Source organism: Gorilla gorilla, chromosome X, assembly GCF_029281585.2.
Source record: "Gorilla gorilla gorilla isolate KB3781 chromosome X, NHGRI_mGorGor1-v2.1_pri, whole genome shotgun sequence".
Lineage (NCBI taxonomy): Eukaryota > Metazoa > Chordata > Mammalia > Primates > Hominidae > Gorilla > Gorilla gorilla.
This window is the reverse complement of record NC_073247.2, coordinates 57007802-57033638: the sequence shown is the minus strand read 5'-3', so window position 1 is coordinate 57033638 and position 25837 is coordinate 57007802. Positions and strand designations below refer to the sequence as shown.

Below are 25837 nucleotides of genomic sequence, written 5' to 3'. Positions count from 1 at the left end.
TTCCTCAAATTATTCAAAACCTTGACCATTCGGGGTTTTTTTTTTAGAAAAAATTATTAATTAACATAGAATACTTCTAAACTTTCCGAGATTTTATGGCATTTTATCTGTTAATCAGAATGGACAAATTATACCAGCAGAGAAATTATCAATTTTTGGTATTTATTCATCCCAGAATGAGCACATCAGTTTGCTTGCTTTATTTATTCATTTAGTGTGGGATGTCCACATTTATCTAATTCCTAATAAAAATAAAGATAATTCTGCCCATTCTGGAAGAAAAGGCTGTCATTTGTGTTCTTATGAGCTTAGCCCTGATGTATCAGGGGAATGCTAAAATAAGATATAATAAAACAGCATAAAAAAGTTCCAGTGTCCTGGATCAGAAGCGTTATACCAGGTCAGGAGAGAGATACGTAAAGTGGACAGTGACCTGGCACTAGGAATTTCAGAAAGTTGGGGGACCCTAAAGTCTTCTGAGGCTTTAAACCTGCAATTAAAATCCTGTGCCTGGGCCGGGCATGGTGGCTCACGCCTGTAATCCCAGCACTTTGGGAGGCCGAGGTGGGCAGATCACCTGAAGTCAGGAATTCGAGACCAGCCTGGCCAACATGGTGAAACACCGTCTCTACTAAAAATACAAAAATTAGCCAGGCATGGTGGTACCTGCCTGTAATCCCAGCTGCTCGGGAGGCTGAGGCAGGAGAATCACTTGAACCCGGGAGATGGAGGTTGCAGTGAGCTAAGATCACACCAGTGCACTCCATCCTGGGTGACAGAGTGAGACTCCGTCTCAAAAAAATTCACCAAAAAAAAAAAAAATCCTGTGCCTGTTCTTTCTTGCTGCCCAGTTCCACACCAAAACACCCTGGCCCATTGCTTTACCTCCTCTTCCCAGAGATCAGTTTGGTTCTGGGCTCTGCCCCAAGGGTGGGGCTCTTTGTAGGAAGCCACAAGGTCCCGTGTCATCCTTGGGGATTGGTCCAAGAGGCCCTCAACCCTGCCAGAAAAGTAATTACTAAATCGCCCTAAAGTAAACAACCTTGAATAGGGGAAAAAAAGTGCAAAACATCATTTGCGTCTCACGGCCCCGATCTGTTTTTTTTTTTCAGCAGTAGCAAGCTGAGAAGCAGCTCTTTGTTTCCTTTCTTAGAAATCTCCTGTTCTGCACTTATATCAGTAGCAAGGCCCTCCAAGAGACCCCAGGGGCCTTCCCACACTCCTCTGTCTGTGGCAGGGCCCAGGAGGTCCTTTTAGACTCTCTGCTGTCAGGAGTTTGGGCTGCATTTCATACTTGGTTGATATCAAGTGGCTGCCGTGAAGGTCGGAACTTCCATGGCAGATACAGGATTTTCCTGGCATCTTTTTTCTCTCCCCCATTGCCCAGTGTTATCCATGTCATCCATGGCACAGTATCCTGCCTCAGAATGAGGAAAGTGCAAGGATAAAAAAAAAAATTACCAGATGCATAGAGTGCCAGTTAGTATGTTTCTAAGCCAAGACAACTGCCCTGGTGCTTTTATAGTATTTGTTATAAATGAGTCCTGCCATTTTGCTTTTTCTTTCTGTCTTTAGTTGTTGCTCTCAAATGTGTGAGTTCTCAAGGCTATCTTGATGCAAGAGGGTATAGGGGCACCAGGATTGAAAGCAGGTCAGGACTCTAGTTAATGATATTGTTAAAGAAAACATTATTCTGATGTATATTTAAACAGTAAGGCAGACGTTGTTCAGGACCATCACGACTGGAATAGGGACCACTGTGATGGGGTTTTGCAGCAGGGAAGAGAAACGGGTCAGTGGATGGGGAAGTACTGAGAGGAAATATCGGGGCAAGGGGGATTCTGGCTAAATTGACCCAATAGGATTCTTGCTGAAGACAGGCGAAGGGGATTAGACACCACCTGAGGGATTGTGGGGGGATGAAGAATCCAATCAGATGTTGGGGATAGGCCATTCAGATGTTGGGCTGTGGCCAAACCAACTTAGACAATCAGACATCACCTGAGGGATTGTGGGGGGATGAAGAACCCAATCAGATGTTCGGTTCTGGCCAAACCAACTTAGCAAGCCTCTTGCTAAAATTGGGCTATGCTGAGATGGACATGGAAGCCCAAAAGTCAGTGCCTAGTTGGGAAGTGAATTCCTAGGAGCCTGACTAAAGTTTGGTCAAGGAGAGACTCTTTGTCAATATGCACGTGAAGTATTTAGGGGAAGTATTCTGATGTCTGCAACTTTATCTGAATGTATCCAAAGAAAAAGTAAGATGGGTGATAGAGAAATGGATAGATAGGTAATAAGGAATATACAGTAAAATGTTAATGGTAGAATCTAGTGATGGTGGGTATATAGGGGTTCACTCTAAAGTCTTTCAATATCTCCCTGTATATTTGAAAAAGTTTATAACAAAATGTTAGAGAAATTAAAGCAGGCCAGGGCAGAAGTGAGGAAGCAGCACAAAGGAAGGGCCCAGTGCAGTGAGACCCCTATTTTGATAACTGGGACCACCTGATGCAGAAAAGCAAGTGGACAGTTGCCAGCATGTGTTGTGTTCCGGCGGCCTTGCTTAGAGTGTGAGCACATGGGATTCATCGCCCCTCCGACCCTCTGGGATCTGAAGTGGTATGCGACCTCTTTCTTATGACTTCTGCATGACAGCTTTCCTCACCTTTTAGCTAACCACTCCTTATGCTTCGGGAAGATGATTAGCCTCCAGGCTACTTGCAGCCTGCATGGCTACCATGGGCCAAGCTAATACTCTCTGTTTTTGTCTTTCTCCCTGGTGACTTTCAGAGTTGGTGTTGACCCCGATCAAGACCCACCACCCAACAACGACAGCTTTCAAGTCTTACAAGGGGTAAGTCACAAGAGATGCTTCTTCCTGGGGAAGACATTTGAGCATTCGCCACATGCCAGGCACTTTACCTAGATTCCCTCATTGTGATCCTGACAACAGCCTTATGAAGCGTGTACTGCTCTCCCCATTTTACAGATTAAAAGTTGAAGTTTGGGAGTTTGAGTCATCTCAGAATAAGTGATGGAGCCAGGATTTGTCCCCAGGGTATGTGTTCTTAATCAACATTATGAAGGGTGTGGGCTCGCCAGAAAGAGTCCCTGACTCTCCACTTTTCAATAGTGGATATTGGTTCTACAACTGGTTCCGAGTCTATCATTGGTGCCCAGGAGAAAGAGAGCAATACGATTTGACTCTCCAGCCCAGGGATCTGAGGAAGAAAGGAGAGACATCAGGTGCCTGAAGGCATTCCTGTTTCTCCAGGGCCTGGGATCCTCTAGGTGAGCAATTTGGAAAGGGCGTAGTAGGGGGCTTGCCTTTGCTCCATGAAGTCCACGGCCTCAGGTGGGAAAACCAGGACCCTGGGGCTAGAATCATGCAAAGGTTCGTTTACTCATATGTCTGGCACCTGGGCTGGAAGGACCCGACCACAAGGACTTCTGACAGGAATGTCTGTGCAGGGCTTTTCCATGTGGCCTGAGCTGCCTGCCAGCATGGTGGCTGCTGGGTAGTTGGATTTCTTATGTGATGGCTTAAGGTTCCAAAAGCAAGTGTCCCAGCAAGCAAGGTAGAGGCTATATCACCTTTTCTGACCTAATCTTGCAAGTTCTACAGCATCACTTCCATGGCTTTCTATTGCTTAGAAATGCATTCCTAAGACCAGCCCAGATCCAATGGGAGGGGATAGAGACCATAACCTCTGGATGGGAAGAGTATCAACAAATTTACAGACAAGAATTGAGGTTGCCATATCATCCCTGTTGTGCAGCTGTCGGGATGATTTTGTCTCTAGGTCTGGCTCTTTACCCAGGTCAGCATGACCTGGGCAGGCAAGGTGGGGAAAGGAGAGTTATGATAGGGGCAGAAATGTGTTACCAATATATTATTTGACCTTGGGAGTCAATAACTATGTCGTTCAGCATTGAATGCCCAGTGCTGAGCACAGTGGCTGGCACATGCAGGAACCTGATAGGTGTTTGTTGGGTGGATGAGGGAATGAGAGAGATGCAACATGCAACAGGCAGCTTTACTGACCACCTGTGTATGTTGTCCATGAAACCCTATTCTTTTTTTTCCAGTCAGCTTTGAATCTGACTCATCATTGCACTTAATCCCGCAGCAGTCTGCAGCAGACTTCACATTCCATAGAATCTTCTAAATGATTCCATCTACCAAATCAGATTTAATAAGGCTGGCAAAATGTGGTGCTGTGTGGGGTCAATGGGGTGCCACTGTGGCCTTTTGTGGTTTCTTTCTCTTTAAGGGTGGCCACAGCCTGATAAGGCATTTATAGCATTGATGTCCATTCTAGGTCCCTGCTCAAGGGACACAAAGCCATGACCTGGAAAGTTCTGGACATTTTGGGAAGAGTTTTCAATAAGCTTCATTGGAGATTTGGCACCCACTTTAATGAGCTCCAGAAGACCTTTGAGATGACCTTAGAATTGGCCATTATGTCAATTGGGAGCATGTGGTCTCAATGAGAAGTTCTCTTTGAAAATTTGCTATTTGACTCTAGCTTTGATTAAGGACTTTAGAAAACAGGAGTTCAGGAACTGAGCACCTCGAAGCCAATTTAGAGTATAACAGTTTGGGAGATCTTGAAACTCAGCCTGAGAAAACCCCAGGGGAAAACATGATGGCCGTCCTTATTTCACCAAAGGAAAGATAATGGCTCTGGTAGGACATGGCTGCCCTATTCTAAAGCATCCTCCACAGAACTGTGGCCAGTCTAGATTAATTTTTTAAGAAAAAAAGGCCAATAGCAGCTGGATCGTAAGATTTGGAGAGATTTCATCTTGCTCTGGACCATTCAAAACATCCCCACCCCCTTTGCTGTTTCCCATTGCTCCTACCTCTGCATTCAAGCATCTGTAACAGGAAATAAGTGAAAGGATTTGGCTGGTCATGTAGTAGAACTTACTATGTATCACATAAGCCCTGCGCACTGGGAACACTGGGCTTGTAATTAGATTCAGTAACAAGCTTACTGTCACTTTTCTGTGGAAATGTTTGAGTGAGAAAGCAGCAGGTCCAAAGTGCTGAGGGTTCTTGTATTTAGTCCATGCAGTAACAGCTAAAATAGCCCCCACCCCCAGGTGGAGTGAGTCTCAGGAACCTCCCTGGATGGGCCTGGATGGATGAACTCAGTGTTCCTGTCAGCTCCCAGAGGGCCCCTTGGGCTGAGAGCACCGCACATGTGGTGTTGTGAACGGGCTGGCAGCCACTCGCGCTGCACTCCTAATGGCACCCTGTTTGCCACAGCCCTAGCCAGAAGCTGTGTCACAGCTTCCCCCTGACCTCCTTCCTTCCAGACCTCATACACAGTCATGCAGAGGGCCCCTCAAAGTCAGTTCCACTGACCTTTTGAAAGGTTTTCAAGATTGCTGTCATATGGGGAAAAACATGCAAACTTCAAGCTTGGTTCTCCAGGATACCCTCTTAGAAATGACTCACGCCCTTGTGCAGAGAGGACCTTATTTCTCCAGTTCCTCCTGGTCTGACCTCCTCATTCTAGTGAGCCACTAACAGCAGGGCTCAGTGCACTCTGTGGCCATGAGAAACAGGAAAACAGAAATAAATGGGCTTCTCATTTTTGGGTGAAACCCTGGGTTCTTGCAGTTTCCCCTGAAATAGATCCAGGTCACATGCTCAGTGTTGTCATGAAACTGAAATCAGAGGTAGGGAAAGTCCAGATGTTTGTTCTCCACCAGAGAAAAAAAAAAAGGGCAGTTCTCTTTACCTCATTTTCTAAATAATCTTCCTAAAAACAACAAACAAAAAAGTGACATTTGATGGGAAGGCATGTCTTATAATGAGCACAGTTCTCCTCACTGGTCTTGAAGCCCAAGGCTATAAACAGAGTCATGGCTAGGGAGCTACAGAATATTAGCTCATGTGGGAAAAGGAAGGGAGCTGTTGGCTAGAACTTTGCTTCATGTGGGGAAAGCATAAAAATATTGTGGGCAGACTTCAGCTTTGTGTCCCTGGTAAGTTTGACTCATTAGAACAAAACAAGACAAAAAAAAAAAAAAAACTCAGTGCTTTGTTTCTCTGGAGGTCTTGGTGACTTTGCAACCAAAACAAAAACAACCCTAGCTGGAGGCAAGCTGCCTGGCCCTGGGGGTGGCCTCCCACCCCAATAAAGCAGGGGACTTTTCATGCCAGACCAGACAGCTGAGATTTCTGTTGGCCGTACATGCAGACACATCATTCACTTCCTTCCCTGAGTTTACAGAAGAGCACTCATTGATGAGGCCACTTTGGAGCAGCTAAGAGTGTGAATCTGAATTTATCCCAGTTTTACCATATCAACAGGACAAGGTCACAAGCCGGATATTAATGGAGTGTGGAGGAAAGGAAACCACCAATGCCTGTGTATATGCACACGTGTGTGCGTGTCTGTCTGTGTGTATGTAGTGAAAACTGTAGAAAATCAGCAGTTTATTGTTGCGTTCACATATGACTTTCTGAGCAAGTTAGAATCATTTGTTTCTGGGTCCTCCGTGTTTTTTTGTTTGTTTGTTTTTGTTTCTCCAGGCTGAAATCTGATACCCGTAAATCTGTCACCTAAATCTTTAACTTCAAACAGTTGCAGAGGTGCCTTTCCTCCAATTGCTACTCTGTGACCACCCCCCCACCCGCCCATTTTTTTGTGCTTCCAAATGCCTCCCTTGGCCCCTGATTTCCCTTTCTGCTCTTCCTTTTCTGTTTTCTAAAAACTCAGAGTCAAGATCAGTTTATTCATTTATTTGACAAATAGTTATTGAGCACCTGTTCTATTTCAGGCATTCTTTCAGGTTCTGGGAAAATATCTGCAACAAGGTAGATGAATCTGCATCCTGAAGGGCTTGGTGACAAGGTGATAAAGGGTGAGGGTGGAGAGTGGCAGAAGCAAGAGAGTGGAGACACTCAGGCCTCACCAGCCCCACTGAAGCAGAATCTGCATTTTAACAGTGTCTCCAGGGAATGTGTGTACATTTTACCATTAGAAAAGCCCTGATCTAGGCAATGTATAGCTCTGGAGAGTTTTAAGCAGGGAAGAAAACTATCTGTGTATCACGGTCAGAGACTTGACTCTGGTTTTTTTTTTGTTTTGTTTTGAGACAGGGTTTCCCTCTGACGCCAAGGCTGGAGTGCAGTGGTGCAATCACAGCTCATTGCAGCCTTGACCTCTTGGGCCCGAGGGATCCTCCTCCCTCAGCCTCCTGAGTAGCTAGGACCACAGGTGTGTGCCACTTCACCAAGCTAATTTATAAAATATTTTTCTAGAGACAGGGTCTTGCTTTGTTGCACAGGCTGGTCTCAAACTCCTGGGCTCAAGTGATCTTAACCCTCCCAAAGTGCAGGGATTACAGGCATGAGCCCACTGCCTGGCTGATTCCCTGTTTCTAAACCCTATTATTACCCTCTGCTGAGAAATCTTGGATCCATTATCCCAATGATATGACAAAGGCCCTGTATTAGTCCATTCCCACACTTCTATAAAGAACTACCTGAGGCTGGGTAATTTATGAAGAAAAGGTTTAATTGACTCATAGTTCTGCAAGCTGTACAGGAAGCATAGCTGGGAGGCCTCGGGAAACGTACAATCATAGTGAAGGCAAAGGGGAAGCAAACACATCTTACCATAGCGGAGCAGGAGAGAGAGAGAGCAAGGGGGAAGTGCCACACACTTTTAACCAGATCTCGTGAGAACTCACTCACTATCACAAGAACAGCAAGGGGGAAGTCTGCCCCCATGATCCAGCCACCTCTTACCAGGCCCCACCTCCAACACTTAGGATCACAACTTGAGATGAGACTTGTGGGGGTACACAGAGCCCAAACATACCAGGCCCAGGCCGGGCGTGGTGGCTCACACCTGTAATCCCAGCACTTCGGGAGGCCAAGGCAGGTGGATCACCTGAGGTCAGGAGTTCAAGACCAGCCTGGCCAACATGGCAAAACCCCATCTCTACTAAAAATACAAAAATTAGCTGGGCATGGTGGCAGGCACCTGTAATCCCAGCTACTTGGAAGGCTGAGGCAGGAGAATCGCTTGAACCCGGGAGGCGGAGGTTGCAGTGAGCCGAGATCACACCACTGCACTGTAGCCTGGGTGACACAGCGAGACTCCATGTCTGAAAAAGAAAAAAAGCATATCAGGCCCAAATCAAGTGACATCATTTATTTACTCTTCTGCTCCATATTAGTTGTCTGTGACTGCTGTAACAAATTACCACAAATTTAGTGGCTTAAAACAATACAGTTTTATTTTTGTTTTTGTTTTTTTTAAGGGACAGAGTTTCACCATGTTGGGGCTGGTCTTGAACTCCTTGGCTCAAGTGATCTGCCTGTCTTGGCCTCCCAAAGTGCTGGGATTATAGGCATGGGCCACCATGCCCAGCCAAAACAATACAGTTTTGTCATCCTTACAGTTCAGTAGATCAGATACCTGGTGGGCTCAGCTGGTTTCTCTGCTTCAAGTTTTTCAAGGTGTTGGCAAGGCTAAGCTCTGGGGAGAAGCCACTTCCAGGCTCATTCAGGTTGTCAGTAGAATTCAGTTCCATGTGGTTGTAGGACTGAGGTCCTGTGTTCTTGCTGCAAAGCCAGCAACAGTGGGGCAAGTCAAGCTCTGAATCTCTCCCGCCCTTTGTTCTACTGCATTCCTTCCTCTGACTCTTTTGCCCTCCATGTCTTTTTTTTTTTTTTTTTTTGAGAGAGAGACAGTCTTGCTCTATTGCCCAGGCTGGAGTGCAGTGATGTGATCTCAGCTCACTGTAACCTCCACCTCCCAGGTTCAAGCAATTCTTGTGCCTCAGCCTCCTGAGTAGCTGGGATTACAGGTGTGTGCCACCACACCCAGCTAATTTTTGTATTTTCAGTAGAGACCGGGTTTCGCCATGATGGCCAGGCTGGTCTTGAACTCCTGACCTCAAGTGATCTGCCCACCTCGGCCTCCCAAAGTTCTGGGATTACAGGCGTGAGCCACCGTGCCTGGCCCTCGTCCACTTTTAAGGGCCCACGTGATTGTCCTGGGCCTACCTGGATAACCTTAAGTCCATCCACAAAGCCCCTTTTGCCAGGTAGTGTAACAGGATCCAGGGATTAGGCTGTAGAAAGCTTTGGTGGGGTGGCCATTATTCTGCCTACCACATGCTCCATCCCTGAAAAAAAAAAAAGTAAGCTGTTCTTATTAGTGTAGTGACCTTATCTTTTAAAAACATCTTTTAATATTATATAAGAATGGAATGAAATGTAACTCTACACAGATATCATTATGCATTCATTCTAGAAAAATTATTTCAAAAATAGGACTGTTTGCTATTCCCCAGTTCTTTAATCAGCTTTCTTTTTCTTCATTATATTTGTCAGTCAATATGTATTTGTCTGTCTCCCCTCCCCCTACCCCCCAACCCTCGCCACCTTCACCTTCTGGAAAGAGTGCTCCTTGAGGGCCAGGTGCTAAGTTATGTTCCTCTTTGTGTTTCCAGCACCCAGCATGGTGCCTGGCACATAGTAGGTGCTTAATGAATGCAGAAGAAATAGACACTCATTGTTACATGCTCAAAAAATGATAATAAGCAGGGTTGGTGGTATTTTCTTGAAGGGGCTTCTCTATTAATAATGGCAGTAAAAAGATGAAAATTCCTTGTGTAAAAAGCCACACAAGATAGCCAAATGATGTTAATGGCTAGGCGTTATTTTCCCCCAAACAAATATGTGCTTGAAATTACATATCCAGTCTTTGGAAATGAACTTAATTAGTAATATGAGCTCTAACTACATGCCAGATTCTGGGTTAAATATTTCACAAATATTTAATCAGCACAAAAAGTCACATGGCAAACAATAATGAGTCAATATTTGTTGAGTGCTTGCCACATATCAGACACCATCCTAAGTTCTTTAAATGAAAAATCTTTTACAGTTCTAAAATAAAAACCTTTTTTCTCTACATTCACAACACTTTTAATGCCAAATATGTAGGGTCTTTTTGTATACCAGCCAGTTCTCCAATTCCCAATGAGTACCAACTGGACCTCCTATAGTTTAACTCACTACGTACCTGGAGTTAGCGTCAGATCCCACAGGTTAAGGACTCAGTCCCACAAGACTGTCCCCACTTCAGACACCAGTTGCAAGTCCCAGGTCGTGACCTGTACTTCAGACTGACTGGCTATAGGGGGGTTCCCAACCCCTCCTCAGGTTCGATAATTTGCTAGAATGACTCACAGAACACAACTTTTACCATTACCAGTTTGTTATAAAGGATACAACTCGGAAATAGCCTAATGGAAGAGATGCATAGGGCAAAGGATGGGGATGGGAGTATGTGGCGCCAACTTGGAAGCCCTCCAAATTGTGTCATTTAGGGTTTTATGGAGGTTTCATTACATAGGCATGGTTAATTAAATTAGTAGCCATTGGTAATTAACTCAATCCCCAGTCCTCCCCTCCTAGGAGGTTGGGATGGGGCTAAAAGTTCCAGTCCTCTACATGGTTGGTTTCTCTGGCAATCAGTATCCATTCAAGAGTCACCTTAGCATAAATTCAGGTGTGCTTGAAAGGAGCTTATTATTAATAAAAAAAGATGTTCCTCCCACCCCATCTACTCAGGAAATTCCAAGGGTTTTAGGAGTTTTATGTCAGACAAAAACCAGATATATATTTCTTGTTCTATCACAACATTACAGCCTCATAATGCCCCTAGAGGTAGGTAATTATTAATATTTCCAGTTTACAGATGAGGATACTGAAGCACAGAATGGTTAGGTAACTTGCCCAGCATCACACAGCAAGACAATGGCAGCGGCACAGTCAGGAGCCAGATAGTCTCTTGAGAGAGCCTGTGATATCCACACCTACACTTCTTGGAGTGCTATGTCACTTTTGAAACAATTCTTAGAGAAGCCACGCTTCTGCACAGGCTTGAAAGGTGAATAGAGGTTGGCCGGGTAGGTGTTCTGGGTGGGAGAAGGTGAGAGGAAAAAAGAATGCTCCAGGCCCTAGAAGTTGCCTGAGCTAAAGACATGAGGTGCGAACCCAGGTTTTCAGGAGGGGCGAGTTGAGAGAGCAAGTCTGTGCTTTTTCTGTGGACGGCACAGGAATGGAAAATCCAGGAGTCGCCAAGTACAGCCAGGAAGGAGGCTCCGCCTGTTCCCACAGTGACCCTTCCTCAGTCCGGTGCTGTTCGGAGCCCACAGGAAGGGCTCTCAATGGCTTCTCTGTGATAGCAGCCCCGATCATGTCATGAAGCAGTTATTGCTTGTCTTCCGGGTCAGCTTTAAAAAATTAGTTCTGTCCCACAGAACTGCCCTGATTTCCCCAAAGCCACCATATGTGGATTTATCTAAGTTCTTCCTATACCTAATCATGCTTCTGGCACCATCTCTTGGAATAAGAAGTTGTTTAACACCCTTTTCACAAAGTTACACCTTTGATTTGTCCTGAATTTACCCCTTGTAGCCTCTAAGCGTTGTTTCTTAGTTCTTACATTTCGGGATTTGCTGTGGAGTCTGAGGTCACTTTATCTTATTCATGGATTGCAGGCATATCTTTCCGTAGCCTGAGAAGACCTTTTGTTAGTTTGCTGTCAAACCATTCCCTTGCTTTACTCATTTTAATTGTCTTTTTTGGGGCTTATATAAGTCTCTTGTAGCTTTCTTTTTTTAAATTTAACTTTTAAGTTCCGGGGTTCTTGTAGCTTTCTTGAGATTAAATGGCAAGAAATTAAGTAGTCCAGTGATAATAAATGCTTTGTGGTTTTGCAGAGGTTAAGATGACAGAGTAGGGTTCATTGTTTTCATCATTGATTTAAGGGAAGAAGCGGAAGAAACTGACTTTGGGGTACTCGTTTTGTGCCTGATGGTTTAATAGTATCCTTCCTGATGATGTTTATCGTTGTGCTGGCTTTTTCCTTAGTAAAATTCTACAGGCACTTAGAACTGAGAACTTAGAACCTATTACTTTATAAAGAACCATTTGATTTTTTCCATTATATATTTGCCTATCAAAAAAGTCATCTGCTACTTTTCTACTCAGTCATGTGGCATTTTGGAATCTTCCCAGAGTTGTCATTGGGTTAGCAATCAGTCACCCTGCAAATGGAGGCATTTCTGTGCTCTCTCTCTTGCTCATGATTTATAAAAATGTAAAATCAAATTGGTCTCTGGGGTCTCTCCTTGTTTATATTTCCTCATCCACAGAAGGGCCCATTTAACTGAGCCATTTCCATATCCATCACTAAACATTCCTGAAATACCGAGGGGATTCAATTTTTAAAAATAATCTTTGCTGTTGGAAACTTTAGGAGTGTATTAATAAATAGTGCTTGCTAATTTCTCTCCTCTTGTCTATGTGCTTCTCAAAGATCTTTGATTAATTATTGATGTTGCCATTGCAGGTAGAATTTACATTCACCATGATTTAAAACTACTTGTAATTTTGGTTCAAGTTGTATTTGGTGATTGTCAATTGTCCCTCACTTGCAGAGTTGCCTCTCCCTGTAATATTAAAGAGAATGATGATAATAATAGCTTCACAAGCAGTCTGTGCTTGCATAGCCCTAGTAGTACCCTCAAATTGCTGCAGTCAGTCTGAGTTTTATATTAACTGTGCTGCTTTTGATACTTGCACAGAACAGATTTCCTAAACCTCAAATGAATGTTTGATTTTGCAGGTTATTTTGAAAGTTACACGATGGGGATGTTTAAACTGGAAGGGCATGAGAGTAGCAAGGAACTTGCTACTTGATGGTAGATAAAATAACAGAATTGTTAGTTCGAGCTCGTTTCTCCTGCCCACTGATCCCACCTTCCTAAAGCTGGTGGGGAAACAAGTACCTTACCACCTGGAGCACAGTGTAGGTCCCTGGATAAGGACCACAGAGAAGCCCTAACTAGTTTGTCAGGATACTCAACAATATGTGGTTTCCACAGGCCTACTTTGGGGATGAGGATTGGAAAGTTGCTTTTACAAAAAGCTTTTAAAAATATTTGCTATAAATCAATTTTGGCCTGTTAGGATCTAGAGTATTTTAGGGTAATTAATCTGCTGAAAGACACTTCGAGGAAAATTGCAATAAGAATGCCAAAAGAAATGTTGTTCCATATTAAGTTTGAGCTATCCACAGGCATAACCCAGCCTTTTTACTTTGGAGACTGATTTTTCTGCCTTTTGAGTTTAATTTCTGCTCAAATGCTACCTCCCAATATATCTTTGAAACTTTGCTGACATGGGATGTTTGACTATGAGCTCCAGAGCTATACAAGTTATTAAAAAAGGTTTTTTTTCCCTTTCTTTGAGATCCCTTTTGTATAACTAAGCATGTGCCCTCTTGTTTGTTCCTAGGACGGCCCAGATTCTGCCAGAGGAAACCGGACAAAACAGGAGAGCGCATGGATATTCAGGCTGTGGTACAGCTTTGATCACAAGTATCCTTTTAAGTAGCATCCCCTGTGTCGGTGAAACATTGGGGATGAAATCTTGTTGAATTATCGGTGAATGACACCTGATAAGTAAGGAAAGATGCATGCTTGGGACAGGGATAGCCCATCCTCTTATGGAACATGTGCATTGAGCATTCAACCATAGGTAGTCCTGGTGAGTATCTCTCTGGCCAAGAGGAATGTTTGCATATCCTTAGAGTAACCAGCCCACAGCCTGGTAGACTCATGTGGCTCTTAAGAGCTTTGTGTCCAGGGAACTATGCCTTTTTAGGTGATTAGATTAAAATTACGCAATGAATTGTGCTGTGGTCAGAAAAGGAAGTAGAACTTCAGCTGTTAATCCATATGGGGAGGATAATTCCTATTGGATGAACTCGGCCAAGTCTGATCTTGTATGATCTGATACTGGCATAACTGGGCCACATGCAGGGCAAACCCTGTTCCAGTAGATTCACTTGGTCTCAAGTGAAAATTAAAAACCAAAATGTTAAACCCTCATGGTTTTTTTTGTTTTGTTTGTTTGTTTGTTTTTTGTTTTTGAGATGAGGTCTCACTCCATTGCCCAGGCTGGAGTGTGGTGGTGCACTCAGTTCACTGCAACCTTCCCCTCCTGGGCTCAAGCAATCTCCCACCTCAGCCTCCCAAGTAGCTGGGACCACAGGTGCATGCCACCGCACCCAGCTAATTTTTTGTATTTTTGGTAGAGATAGGGTTTCGCCATATTGCCCAGGCTGGTCTCGAACTCCTGAGCTCAAGCAATCTGCCCACCTCAGCCTCCCAAGGTGCTGGGATTACAGGCATGAGCCACTTCACCCAACCCCTCATGGTTTCTTAAGTTGACATAGTCATCAAATGGGCAGGTGGCTTATTATATATGGTCTTTGGAGACGCCAAAAATGTTAAAAATTTATTGAAGTATAGTAGATCTACAGAAAAATACACAAATAATAAGTGCTCAGTAAATTATCAGAAAATAAACACACTCATTTAACACCAAACGAATCAAGAAACAAAATTCCAAGGCTGGGCATAGTAGCTCATGCCTTTAGTCCCAGTACTTTGGGAGGCCAAGGCAGGTGGATCACTTGAGCCCAGGAATTATAGACCAGCCTGGGCAACATGATGAAACCCTGTCTCCAAAAAAATACAAAAATTAGTCAGGTATGGTGGCACACACCTGTAGTCCAGCTACTTGGGCCCTGTCTCCAAAAAAAAAAAAAAAAAAGAAAGAAAATTGCCAACCCCCTCATGCCATGACTCAATTACTACCCCTTCCCCCTCCCCAAATGTAATTGCTCTGTTGACTTCTAGCAACACTTAATAGTTTTACCTGTTTTTCAACTTTCTATAAATAGGATTATACAGTATATATATTTTAGTGTCTGGCTTATTTGGCTTGACATTATGTATATAATACAGCCATATTGTTATGTGTAGTTCTAGTTCATTTGTTCTCCTTGTTCCATAATATTTCTTATATAAATATATCACAATTTATTCTATTATTGATGTACATGTCTTTTGATGTACATATACATATTTTTTTTGGTAATCTACCCAGGAGTAACATTGCTGGGTAATAGGACATGGGTAGGTTCAACTTTAGAAGATAGTGCCAGTTTTCCAAAATAGTGGTACTACTTTACACAGTCACTTCTAGTGTATGAGAGTTCCAGTTACTCCACATCCTACCAACATTTGGTGTTGTCAGTCTTTTTAATTTTAGCCATTCTATTGGGTTTGTAGTGATATTTGATCATGGCTTTAATTTGCATTTCTCAGATGACTGATAGGGTTGAGCACCTTTGCATATATTTACTGGCCATTTGGTATGTTTCTTTGTGAAGTGCCTGTTCAAGTCATGTGCCCATTTTTCTATTGAGTTGTCTGCCTTTTTCTTACTGATTTGTAAGAGTTCTTTGTGCATTCTGGATATGAGTCTTTTGCTGATCATACATGATAAAAATATCTGCTACCACTTTGTAACTTGCCTTTTCACTTTTTTTTTTTTTTTTGAGACAGAGTCTCACTCTGTCACCCAGGCTGGAGTGCAGTGGTGTGATCTAAACTCACTGCAGCCTCTTCCTCCTGGGTTCAAGTGATTCTCATGCCTTAGCCTCCCGAGTAGCTGGGATTACAGGCACGCACCACTACACCTGGCTAATTTTTGTATTTTTAGTAGATAGGAGGTTTTACCATGTTGCCCAGGCTGGTCTGGAACTCCTGGCCTCAAGTTATCCACCTGCCTTGGCCTCCCAAAGTGCTGGGATTACAGGCGTGAGCCAACATACCCAGCCTCACTTTTTAAATAGAATATTTTGATGAACAAAAGGCCTTAATCCAATGTATTGATCTCCTAGTTAGTATTTTTTATGTCCTGTTTCAGAAATCTTTGCCTACCCCAAAGTCATGAAGCCAATTTCCTATGTTATCTTCTAGAAGCTTTATTGTTGGTCTTCTGTGCATCCCTTTTTTTTTTACTGAGTGACAAGCATGGGCAATTTTTTCTCTAGAAAAAAAAATCTAGAGATAATTTGAGATGCTCTGCCTAACATCATCATCCTTCAGAGATGATTTAAGCTTATATCTGATCAGTGGCTAGGCTAGGGGTATTAGCAATTGCAGATCACTTTAATCCAATCAGGAATAAGGATGATTTGATGCTGGGCCCTAGTTCCTGTGAGAGTTAGTCTTGACTGTTTTCTCTTTACCCTTCATTCTAGGATCCCCACCTAAAGCCTGGTTTCCATCTTCTTCCTCGGTAGGCCCTGGACTTTCTTTTTTGTCAGGTTCACTCTATCTTTGTGACTCTGCCAAATGCTCTGCTCTGTTTCTTAGGTGCCTTTAGGGAAACTGTGGCTCACCAACCACAGGGCTCACCTTTTTGGTTTCCTCCTCTCAAATTCCACCCCTCTTCACTGCCTTGGTAGCTTTCTGAAGCCTTCAAGCAGATGGTTTTGTCTTATTTTATTTTGTCTAGCTTTTCTAGTTGTTCTCAGTGGAAAGGTTGGTTCAAATTACCTTGTTTGCTACTAACTGAAGTAGAACCCCCAGGGATTTTTCAAGCCATGTGGACTATTAGAATCCAGAATGCATATTGCCTGCTGGTCTCAGAAAGGATGTAAAGAAAATGGAAGAATATCCACCAGGAGAGTGACACAGTGCTAAAGTGAGAAACTGATCCTCTGAAGAGGAACAGGAGTTATCTCTAAAGTTTCATCTGAATCTAAATTTTAGTGACTTTGGGATTTCCACTTTTTAGTTTGGAAAAAAACTAAAAAGGAGAGAAAACTGTAATGTAAGACAAAGGTAAGTCTTGAGCCAATTTGTCCAGATGATTTTATTAAAGAATGTTAAGAACAGCTGCCACAGGTACTTCCTGTGTCAACAGATCAATTGGTAGCTGCTAATTTTTTCTTCAAGCCACAGATATCTAAAGAAAGTTAGAGACACTACCTGGAGAGGGCTTGGTAGAGAAACAGATCTTGAGGGCATCAAAGATTTTTCTCTTGAGAGTAACTCCCCACCCAACTTTGGCCATGGTAGGAGTCTGTACCTGCCTGATGAAGAGAAAAACTAAATAGAGACATGAGGGACTAATTAAACAATTATGTACTTTTTGATTAATCCTTAGATAGTTGAAAGGCTTTTTCAGTCATGATACTAGAGAAGATTATTAGAAAAAGGAGTAAATCAAACAAAAAATTCTTGAAAATTAAAAACAAGTTTTCTGAAATTAACCAAAAAAATGTAATGGATAGCTAATAACTTGAATATGATGAAGACCAAATTGTTGATCTGGAAGATAGAGTTGAGAAAAAAAAGTCCAATAATTATAGCAAAAAGAAACATGTAAGAGGAGAGTTTCAAGATATGGAGGTCAGAATCAGTTGGTCCAAATCATTCGACAGGATCTGAAAGGAGAGGACAGAGACTTTCGAGGAAAAGTACCAAACAAATAATGGAAGAAAAATTCCCTTAGCTAAGAAAGACAGTTGTTTCCAGAGTGCAAGGGCCCACCAAGTGTGAGTAGGTTGAATGGACACGTTCGGGGGCATTCCATAACTATAAGAGAAAAAGAGGGAATCTTTGAGGCTTCCAAAGATAAAAACAAGCAACCTCCAAAAAGCAAGAATCAGACTTCTCATCGACAAAATTGGTTGTTAGAATACAGTTGAGCAATGTCTTCAAAGTTCTAGGATGAAAAAAAGAAGTCTGAACCTAGAATTCTACACCCAAACTGTCAATCAAAAATAAGAGAATGAAAGAGGGTAGCTTTCAGACATGTAAAAATTCAGAAAGTTTAGCACCATGCAGACCCTGTAAGAAGGAAGAAAAATAACACAAAGATCAAACAAAACAAAATCCAGCAAAGGGGACAGTGCTTGTTATAACTCAGAAGAAGTGAACAAAGTCAAAAAGAAAAGATCTTTTATTTGGCAAGATACTCAAGGCTTCTCTTCTGACTGACAAAATTTAAATGACAGTGTATTACATTTCCTTTTATATTGCTCCAACCACTCTGCTTGGTTCTCCAGAGAACAGCATTCATGCAATGATGTTATATTACAAATGCTGCTTACTGGTTTTTGTTTTTTTGTTTTTGTTTTGTTTTTTTTTTTTGGGGGGGTGGGTTTTTTTTTTTGAGACAGGGTCTGACTCTGCACTGATCGTGCAGTGGCACGATCATAACTCACTGCAGCCTTGACCTCCCTAGGCTCAGGTGATCCTCCCACCTTAGCCTCCCAAGTAGCTAGCATGTGTCACCACACCCTGCTAATTTTTGCTTTTTTTTTTTTTTAAGAGATGAGGTTTCACCATGTTGCCCAGGCTGGTCTTGAATTTCTGGGCTCAAGCCATCTGCCTGCCTTAGCCTCGCAAAGTGCTGGGATTACATGCCTGAGCCACTGCATCCAGTCTGCTTACTGGTTTTTAACACTTAGACTCAATCTATACACAAAGCATAAAAAATCTACTTATTAGTTATAAAGTAGAAAGCAAATGTTATATATCTCCAGTATAAAGTTAATTATAATAAAAATTGGGAAGAAAAAAATTGGAAAAAAGAGACAGGAGTGTAAATGAGTTAAACGTACCATCCTTACTAGGAAGGAAAAGCCTCGGACTAAAGTTTATAAATCAAGAAATGGGGGAGAAGTGTATTATCTAAAGTTGTAATGTAATTACCAGAACAACTAGAGTGGGATAGAAAGACTTGATGTTTTATTTTGTCCCATCCAACAGTTTGAATATTTAAAAACATATATATAGCTTACTGGTTATATATATATATGTATATGTATATACACATATTTCTTTTCTTTTTTTGAAGAAGTTGTCATGGGGCCTTCTGGAGAGGAGGAAGGGGGAGCTTGTCTTTGGAGTACCTGAGGTGGAGAACTGAAAAGCAGTCTCTGAGTTCCCCTGGCCTCCTGCGTATTTGTCATTCTACAGATCTGAGCCTCTGTCATCTTCTGAGCCAAAGACACAAGAAAACTGACAGGCCTGTAGGGTCTCTTCCCAAATTGGAGGAGCGCCTGGTCTGCATCTCTCCCTGGGAATGTGGTTCAAGGACAGCAAAGGGGAGCTGGTTCTGCGTATAAAGAGCTCCAGGCCGGGCGCGTTGGCTCACGCCTGTAATCCCAGCATTTTGGGAGGCCGAGGCGAGTGGATCACGAAGTCAAGAGATCGAGACCATCCTGACCAACATGGTGAAACCCTGTCTCTACTAAAAATACAAAAATTAGCTGGGTATGGTGGCACGCGTCTGTAGTCCCAACTACTTGGGAGGCTGAGGCAGGATAATTGCTTGAATCTGGGAGGCGGAGGTTGCAGTGAGCCAAGATCTCACCACTGCACTCCAGCCTGGCAACAGAGCGAGACTCCGTCTCAAAAAAACAAAACAAAAAACAGAGCTCCAGCCAGGCCTGCACATCCTCTTTGGTTGAGTAATTTCAAACTAGAAGCATGCTCCAGTGTCTCCCTTCCATCTCCTCCTCTAGAGAGAGCTGCTTTTCTCTTGTGCTGCTCTAAATGAAAACAGAAAGTGAGGGGTGATGCTCCCAGCAGTCATCCTGTTAGGTACAGATGGCGGTGGCATCTCTTCAACTTTCTTTGAAGTCTCTTGGCCATCCCTGTAGTGGAAGTGGCCATCTGAGACCCCACCTTTTCCACATTGCTTAGGCTGTAGGTTTCAGAAGTGGTCCCGGCTGTATCAAAATGTGGCTGGTGCTTCATGGAGCTTCCCACATAGGGCTGTGTGTTTGGTAGCGCCGATATTCACCAAGTGACAGACAAGCAAGATAAGCTCTCTGCTTATCCGTTGACGTTCATGTTAGAGCAGTGGACAAGTTTGCTTCCCAGGGGACATTTGGCAATTTTTTGAAGACATTTTTTATTGTCACAACTTGGAGAGGGGAGTAACAGTGCTACTGGCATCTACAGACAGTCCCCAACTTAAGATGCTTCAACTTAGGATCTTTCAACTTTACGATATAGTGTGAAATTGATCTGCATTCAGTAGAAAGCATACTTTGAGTACCCATACAACCATCCTGTTTTTCATTTTCAGTACAGTATGTAATAAATTACATGAGATATTCAATACTTTATTATAAAATAGGGTTTGTGTTAGATGATGTTGCCCAACTGTAGGCTAATGTTAGTGTTCTGAGCACATTTGATGTAACCTGGGCTAAGCTGTGATGTTTGGTAGGTTAGGTGTGTTAAATGCATTTTTGGCTTATGATATTTTCAACCTAATGGGCTTATTGGGATGTAACTGCATCGTAAGTCGAGGGGCATCTGCAGTGTGTAGAGATCAGGGATGCTGCTCAATATCCTACCATACACAGAATAGCCCCCCATAACAAAGAATGATCTGGCCCTAAATGTCAATAGTGTTGAGGTTGAAAAGCCTTGTGTTAGCGTCTAGGAGAGAAGCTGTGGGTAGAGTGAAGAATGGTCCTGTATGGGAAGTTGAGAGACTTACAGTCCGAGTAACCTTACTGAAATCATTTCATGTTGCCAAGTCTCAGTTTCTGCCTTTATAGTAGCCCCAGGCTACCTCTAAGATCCTGTCCAACTTCAACATTTCCACCACCTGCCCTCTGGGTAGAGTGGTTTAACAGGAATCCATGCAGAGAACAAGAGCAGAGGGGACACAGGGGCTGCAACTCCCCACTCCAGGGGGACACTATCTCCTGTTTCCAAGGCCTGGAGCCAGTTGTGTGTCAGAGGCTGAAATGCTGATTGAAACCAAAACTTCCATTCAACATGACAAAGGGAGAAGGGGGATCTAATTTCTAATTAATCAAATACACGTTTGAACTGAAAATTGGGAATTACCAACCTGAGAGTTAACAGTTACTATTTAAGGCTGATAGGGCGTATCTTACTCTTTGATTCAAACTGTTGCATGTTACAAGTATTTTGTGTGTTGTACGAGTAAAATGGGGAAAAGAAGGTTTTTGTGGGTGGAATGTCGGGCAATTTTTTAAGCACATTTTGTTGTGTATATGTTTTCTTTGCAGCCATTTTTCCTTAATTCACATTTTAAAGTTACCTGAAGCCCATCCTCACACACAGTGGTCCCCCACTAACCACCACGCTCCCCGCCTGGTGTGGCTTACTAGCTCGATGTCTGACCAGTCCCCAGGTGTACGATGTAAGTACTGCACATCAGGGTTGGAGTCCTGGTCACCATGCCAGGGCAGTGTCTTACGTAGGAAGAAGAAACCATCATACTCATGCCTCCAAATCCACAGATTTTTGCTTCTCTAATAAGCTGATTAGAAATGGCCATCTTCCATATGTTTATAGATTTCGCATAGTAACAGAGAAACCTTTTACCAGGGTAATGGGATTCCCCCACATCGGCCGCTGTGGTGTAGTAGAAGAACACTGGATTTGGAATCAAAGCCACTGGATTGGAATGCAACCCCTGACAGGCCATAGATGTGCTCTGCATCTCAGTTCTTTCTCTCTCTCTTTTTTTTTTTTTTTTTTTGAGATGGAGTCTCACTCTGTCGCCCAGGCTGGAGTGCAGTGGTACAATCTCGGCTCACTGCAACCTCTGCCTCCCGGGTTCAAGCAGTTCTCTGCCTCAGCCTCCCGAGTAGCTGGGATTACAGGTGCCTGCCACCACACCGGGCTAATTTTTGTATTTTTAGTAGAGACAGGGTTTCACCATGTTGGCCAGGCTGGTCTTGAACTCCTGACCTCGTGATCCACCCACCTCAGCCTCCCAAAGTACTGGGATTACAGGCGTGAGCCACCATGCCCGGCCCACATCCCAGTTTTCTAATCTATAAAATGGGCCTAGTAGTACAGGCTGGCTGGGAGCATTAAATGATGAAATACATGAAGATACATTGAACCACAAAGCATGCAAGGATTCCTTTTCTAAATAGTTTATTTATGTTGATATGGTTAGGTCCTTTCTTTCCATTTTCAGATTCTAGAAATAGACTCAGCACAGTATGAAAAGAACATGTACACTGGTGGACGTCTTAGATTTAGGGCTGACTCCTGAACTCCTGGTGTGGGTTGCAGGGTACAGGGCAGAGAGGTAGAGAGAGCAAGGTAGCTACCCACGTGGAAGGAGTAGAGGAGAGGTCAAAGGCCTTCCTTCATCCCTCTTCGGCCATCCTAATCATCTTGTCACTAACACAGTCATTATGCCCTAGAAGAAAAGAATTTCTAAAATTTGCGTACAGCTCTAGAGTTCACAAAGGCTAAGTTCATTCGTTGGGTCATACCATGAATCAGTGAGTACTGCAGCATTACAGAGAAGGAAAGTGCATCTCAGAGAGGATGTGAGTTGGCCCCGGGCCCACAGTTAGTAATTAGCTGGGACCCTCATGCAGGTCTTCACATTCTTAGCAAATAACCTGCAGTTTACTTGATTGGTGATGAGAAGGCAGAACACAAAGCCTAGATCTGAAAGAGAACGGCCCTAAACAGGTAAGTTCTAACGAGGGGTAGCAGGGTTAGGAAAGGCAGTGCACATTCATGTGGTACAGAGGGGAAAGGGATGTGGACACCATAGCTAGGTGGGGGCGCTGGGGCGGAAGAGAAGGGCAGCCACATCAGAGCAGCCGAGATTGGAGGATGCAGCTCCTTAAATGGCACGCTCTTCCTTCAAGAACAGGGATGACAACTGCCAAGTCACCGTGTGTCCTAAACCCACTGCTGCAGAGAGCTCTGTGTGTCTGTCATCCCTAGGCCCTCGGACCTCTCCTTGGCCCCCTCAGAGGAAGGTGACCATTGAAAAGTCCTGGTAGGCAGCGACAGAACTTTACACTTGGAAACTCAGCTGGGCTACTGGGTTTCACCCCCTTCACAGCAGGTTCTGCCTGGTAAAAATGTAGTTCTGCCACAGCCGTTGCTTGGAAATTTCACCAAATGTGGCAGTAGCGTTCATGTGTCTTTCTCTTAAAGATAGTTGAACTTCCAACACCCACGGCTCCTCCCCATATAAAAATGAAATTCCTGTGCCACCTGTGATAAACTGGTTTTAAATGACAAAAAAATATGTAGGATGGTGAGAACACCATTTCTGTAGAACTGCTCCCAGTTTGTAAAGTGATGTCTAATGCTTGTGGTAAGTTTTAAATGTAATATCTATCAGCCTAAATAATAATGCTAGTTACCTGTTAGGTTAGAAGGACACAAACCAATAGATTAAAAACTTAGTTTTGTAATTTCTCATCCTGCTACTAGCTTACTTAAGAAAAGCTGTCTTGTGCTGAATGCTGAATGGTTTGCTCAGTTTGGCCCGCTGTCTAAAGTGGTAGTAGGGGCCCTTTACATACATCATCGGAGACAAAGGGTGCTGATGGCATTTCCACTTCTCCCACTAATGAAGCCCCAACTGTGATTACACTTTCTGATCTTAAGTTTCACTGGGTTTATATATATAAATTTGTCTTCTAACTCTAGTCTCTTCTAAACACTTTGTAAAACTTTCCATCTTAATTGGGTTTTAATAAGGATCACTTTTCATGTCTATGTAATAGTAAAACAACAAATCCACTATTAAAACTTTATAAAAACCTTATCTAATCTGAAGCTTACTAACCAGTCCCTTGCTCGTAGATTAGGAATATCTGGACTAGTTTGAACTCGGCATAAACTCAGTAAGCTTACAATTGCATCAGTTTCAAGTGCTTCTCCCAGCAGTTCAAGGGACCACTCCAAGTTTGCTTCTGGGGGTCATGTTTCAGCTGTGACTCCCCACAGCCAACCTAAGACTGAGTGACTTGGGCTTCTAGTGAGAATCACCCTCAGTCCTGCTGCTGCTGCTGCTTTGAGCCGGGGTCCTGCCTAGGGTCTCAGCCAGCTCCAGACATGGTGGGGCCTGCTGCTGAGACAGTGGGAGCAAAGGGTCTCTTCAAAATTATCAGTGGAGGAACCCAAAACTGACAGAGGTGAAGGGGCTCACTGCAAAGTTTAGTGCCTGGTGAGGGTCTCAGACTGGGCGGTTCTCGTAGATTTTGACACCTGTTGCATGGTTCTTACCCACCATCTAAAAGGTGTTTTCTACTTTGCCAAGTTTTTTTGGAGATTTCTAAGATGTTCATCAGTCATTATTTCCACTAACGTTAAACCAGTTAGGTGTGGTATCCAGCTTCCTAACAATGTTCTTTCACTTTTGAAAATGACCTCTGGTTATTTAAAATGCACACATCGCCACACACTGTTGTTTGCAGGTGTTTTCACTGCATTTTCATAGCAGACTTAATTGCACAGCTAGTTACATGATTATATAGACCTTCAGCGTAACAAAACAAACTTGTGTTGATCCTATCATCTAGAATTCAAGGGAGCAGGTTAGTTTTATCATCTGCATGTAACATTATTAGACTTTGATGTCAGAATCACTCTCCATGGGTTGTTTGTTTTTTGAGACAGTCTTGCTCTCTTGCCCAGGCTGCAGTGCAATGGTATCATCTTGACCCACTGCAACCTCTGCCTCCCGGGTTCAAGCGATTCTCGTGCCTAAGCCTCCCGAGTAGCTGGGATTACAGCTGTGTGCCACTATGCCCGGCTAATTTTTGTATTTTTTGTAGAGACATGGTTTCACCATGTTGAGCAGGCTGGTCTCGAATTCCTGACCTCAAGTTATCTGCTCGCCTCGGCTTCCCAAAGTACCGGGATTACAGATGTGAGCCACCATGCCTGGCCTCTCCATGGGTGTTTTTTTGTTTTCTTTTGTTTTGTTTTGTTTTTTGAGACAGAATCTTGCTCTGTCACCCAGGTGGGAGTGCAGTGGTGCAATCTTGGCTTGCTGCAACCTCTGCCTCCCCAATTCAAGCAATTCTCCTGCCTCAGCCTCCTGAGTAGCTGGGATTACAGGTGCCCACCACCACACCCGGCTAATTTTTGTATTTTTAATAGAGATGGGGTTTCACCACATTGGCCAGGCTGGTCTCGAACCCCTGACCTTGTGATCCACCCTCCTTGGCCTCCCAAAGTGCTGGGATTACAGGCGTGAGCCACCGCACCCAGCGTCCGTGGGTTTTACTATGGCCTTGTTTCTGAATGACCTTTCCTTGAGTACTATGTCTGGGCTTGGGAGTTTCGCAAATGCAATGGGTTGACATCCAGTCTTGTTTTCTCCTGTCAGTGAATTTAGGCCCTGCTTCCCTCTGCAAAGAGTGAAAGCGGACCACATCACAGTTCATGCCCAGGGTTTCCTCTGTGGTGCTGTGGTGGGCTTTCCTTCATTTGCAGAATTACCCCCACCTGCAGTTATCCTGTGTTTGCCTCTGTCCTTCCATGGCTCCAAACCTTGAGGCAGTAAAATATGTGCCAGGACCATTTCCCTGAAAACTGGGAGCCAAGAGCCCTGGCAGAGAGATTTTGACAGAGATGAACAAAATCATTATGTAGCACGTGTATGAATGGGAGAATTGGGATGTGCCGAGACAGGGAAGGTGAACTCCCCAGGAGTTGGAAATTCGGATGGGAGACATAAGCTACCGGCTGGGTGCGGTGACTCACGCCTGTAATGCCAGCACTTTGGGAGGCTGAGGTGGGAGGATCACCTGAGGTCAGGAGTTTGAGACTAGCCTGACCAACGTGGTGAAATTCCATCTCTACTAAAAATACAAAAATTAGCTGGGCATGATCGTGGGCACCTGTAATCATAGCTACTCAGGAGGCTGAGGCAGGAGAATTGCTTGAACCTGGGAGGTGGAGGTTGCAGAGAGCCAAGATTGCACCATTGCACTCCAGCCTGGGTGGCAAGAGTGAACTCCATCTCAAAAAATAAAAAGAAAAAGAAAGAAGGCTGCTGTAAAGCAGATTGAGTTTCGGGACTTTCTAAACACTGGTAAAGAGGAGGAAATTTGGGAGTTTAAATCAAGTTTTAGAACTGTGCTCTGAGCAT

The 25837-nt window shown here is 43.6% G+C and overlaps 2 protein-coding genes across 5 annotated transcripts in view; one reads left to right on the top strand and one right to left on the bottom strand.

Moving 5' to 3' along the window:
* The window catches only part of SLC9A7 (solute carrier family 9 member A7), a 155277-nt gene that overhangs the window by 120378 nt on the left and 9062 nt on the right, over window positions 1-25837 (top strand). For all 4 annotated transcript variants that reach the window (XM_063703304.1, XM_055375637.2, XM_055375638.2 and 1 more), the window contains 3 exons: window positions 2791-2854; window positions 13346-13428; window positions 21004-21109. In XM_063703304.1, coding sequence (XP_063559374.1) covers window positions 2791-2854; window positions 13346-13428; window positions 21004-21109 — 253 coding nt within the window. The remainder of the gene's footprint in view (window positions 1-2790; window positions 2855-13345; window positions 13429-21003; window positions 21110-25837) is intronic.
* CHST7 (carbohydrate sulfotransferase 7) overlaps window positions 7518-25837 on the bottom strand; it is a 79288-nt gene continuing 60968 nt past the window's right edge. The window contains exon 2 of the mRNA XM_055375654.2: window positions 7518-9159. The gene's annotated coding sequence lies outside the window, so the exon portion shown is untranslated. The remainder of the gene's footprint in view (window positions 9160-25837) is intronic.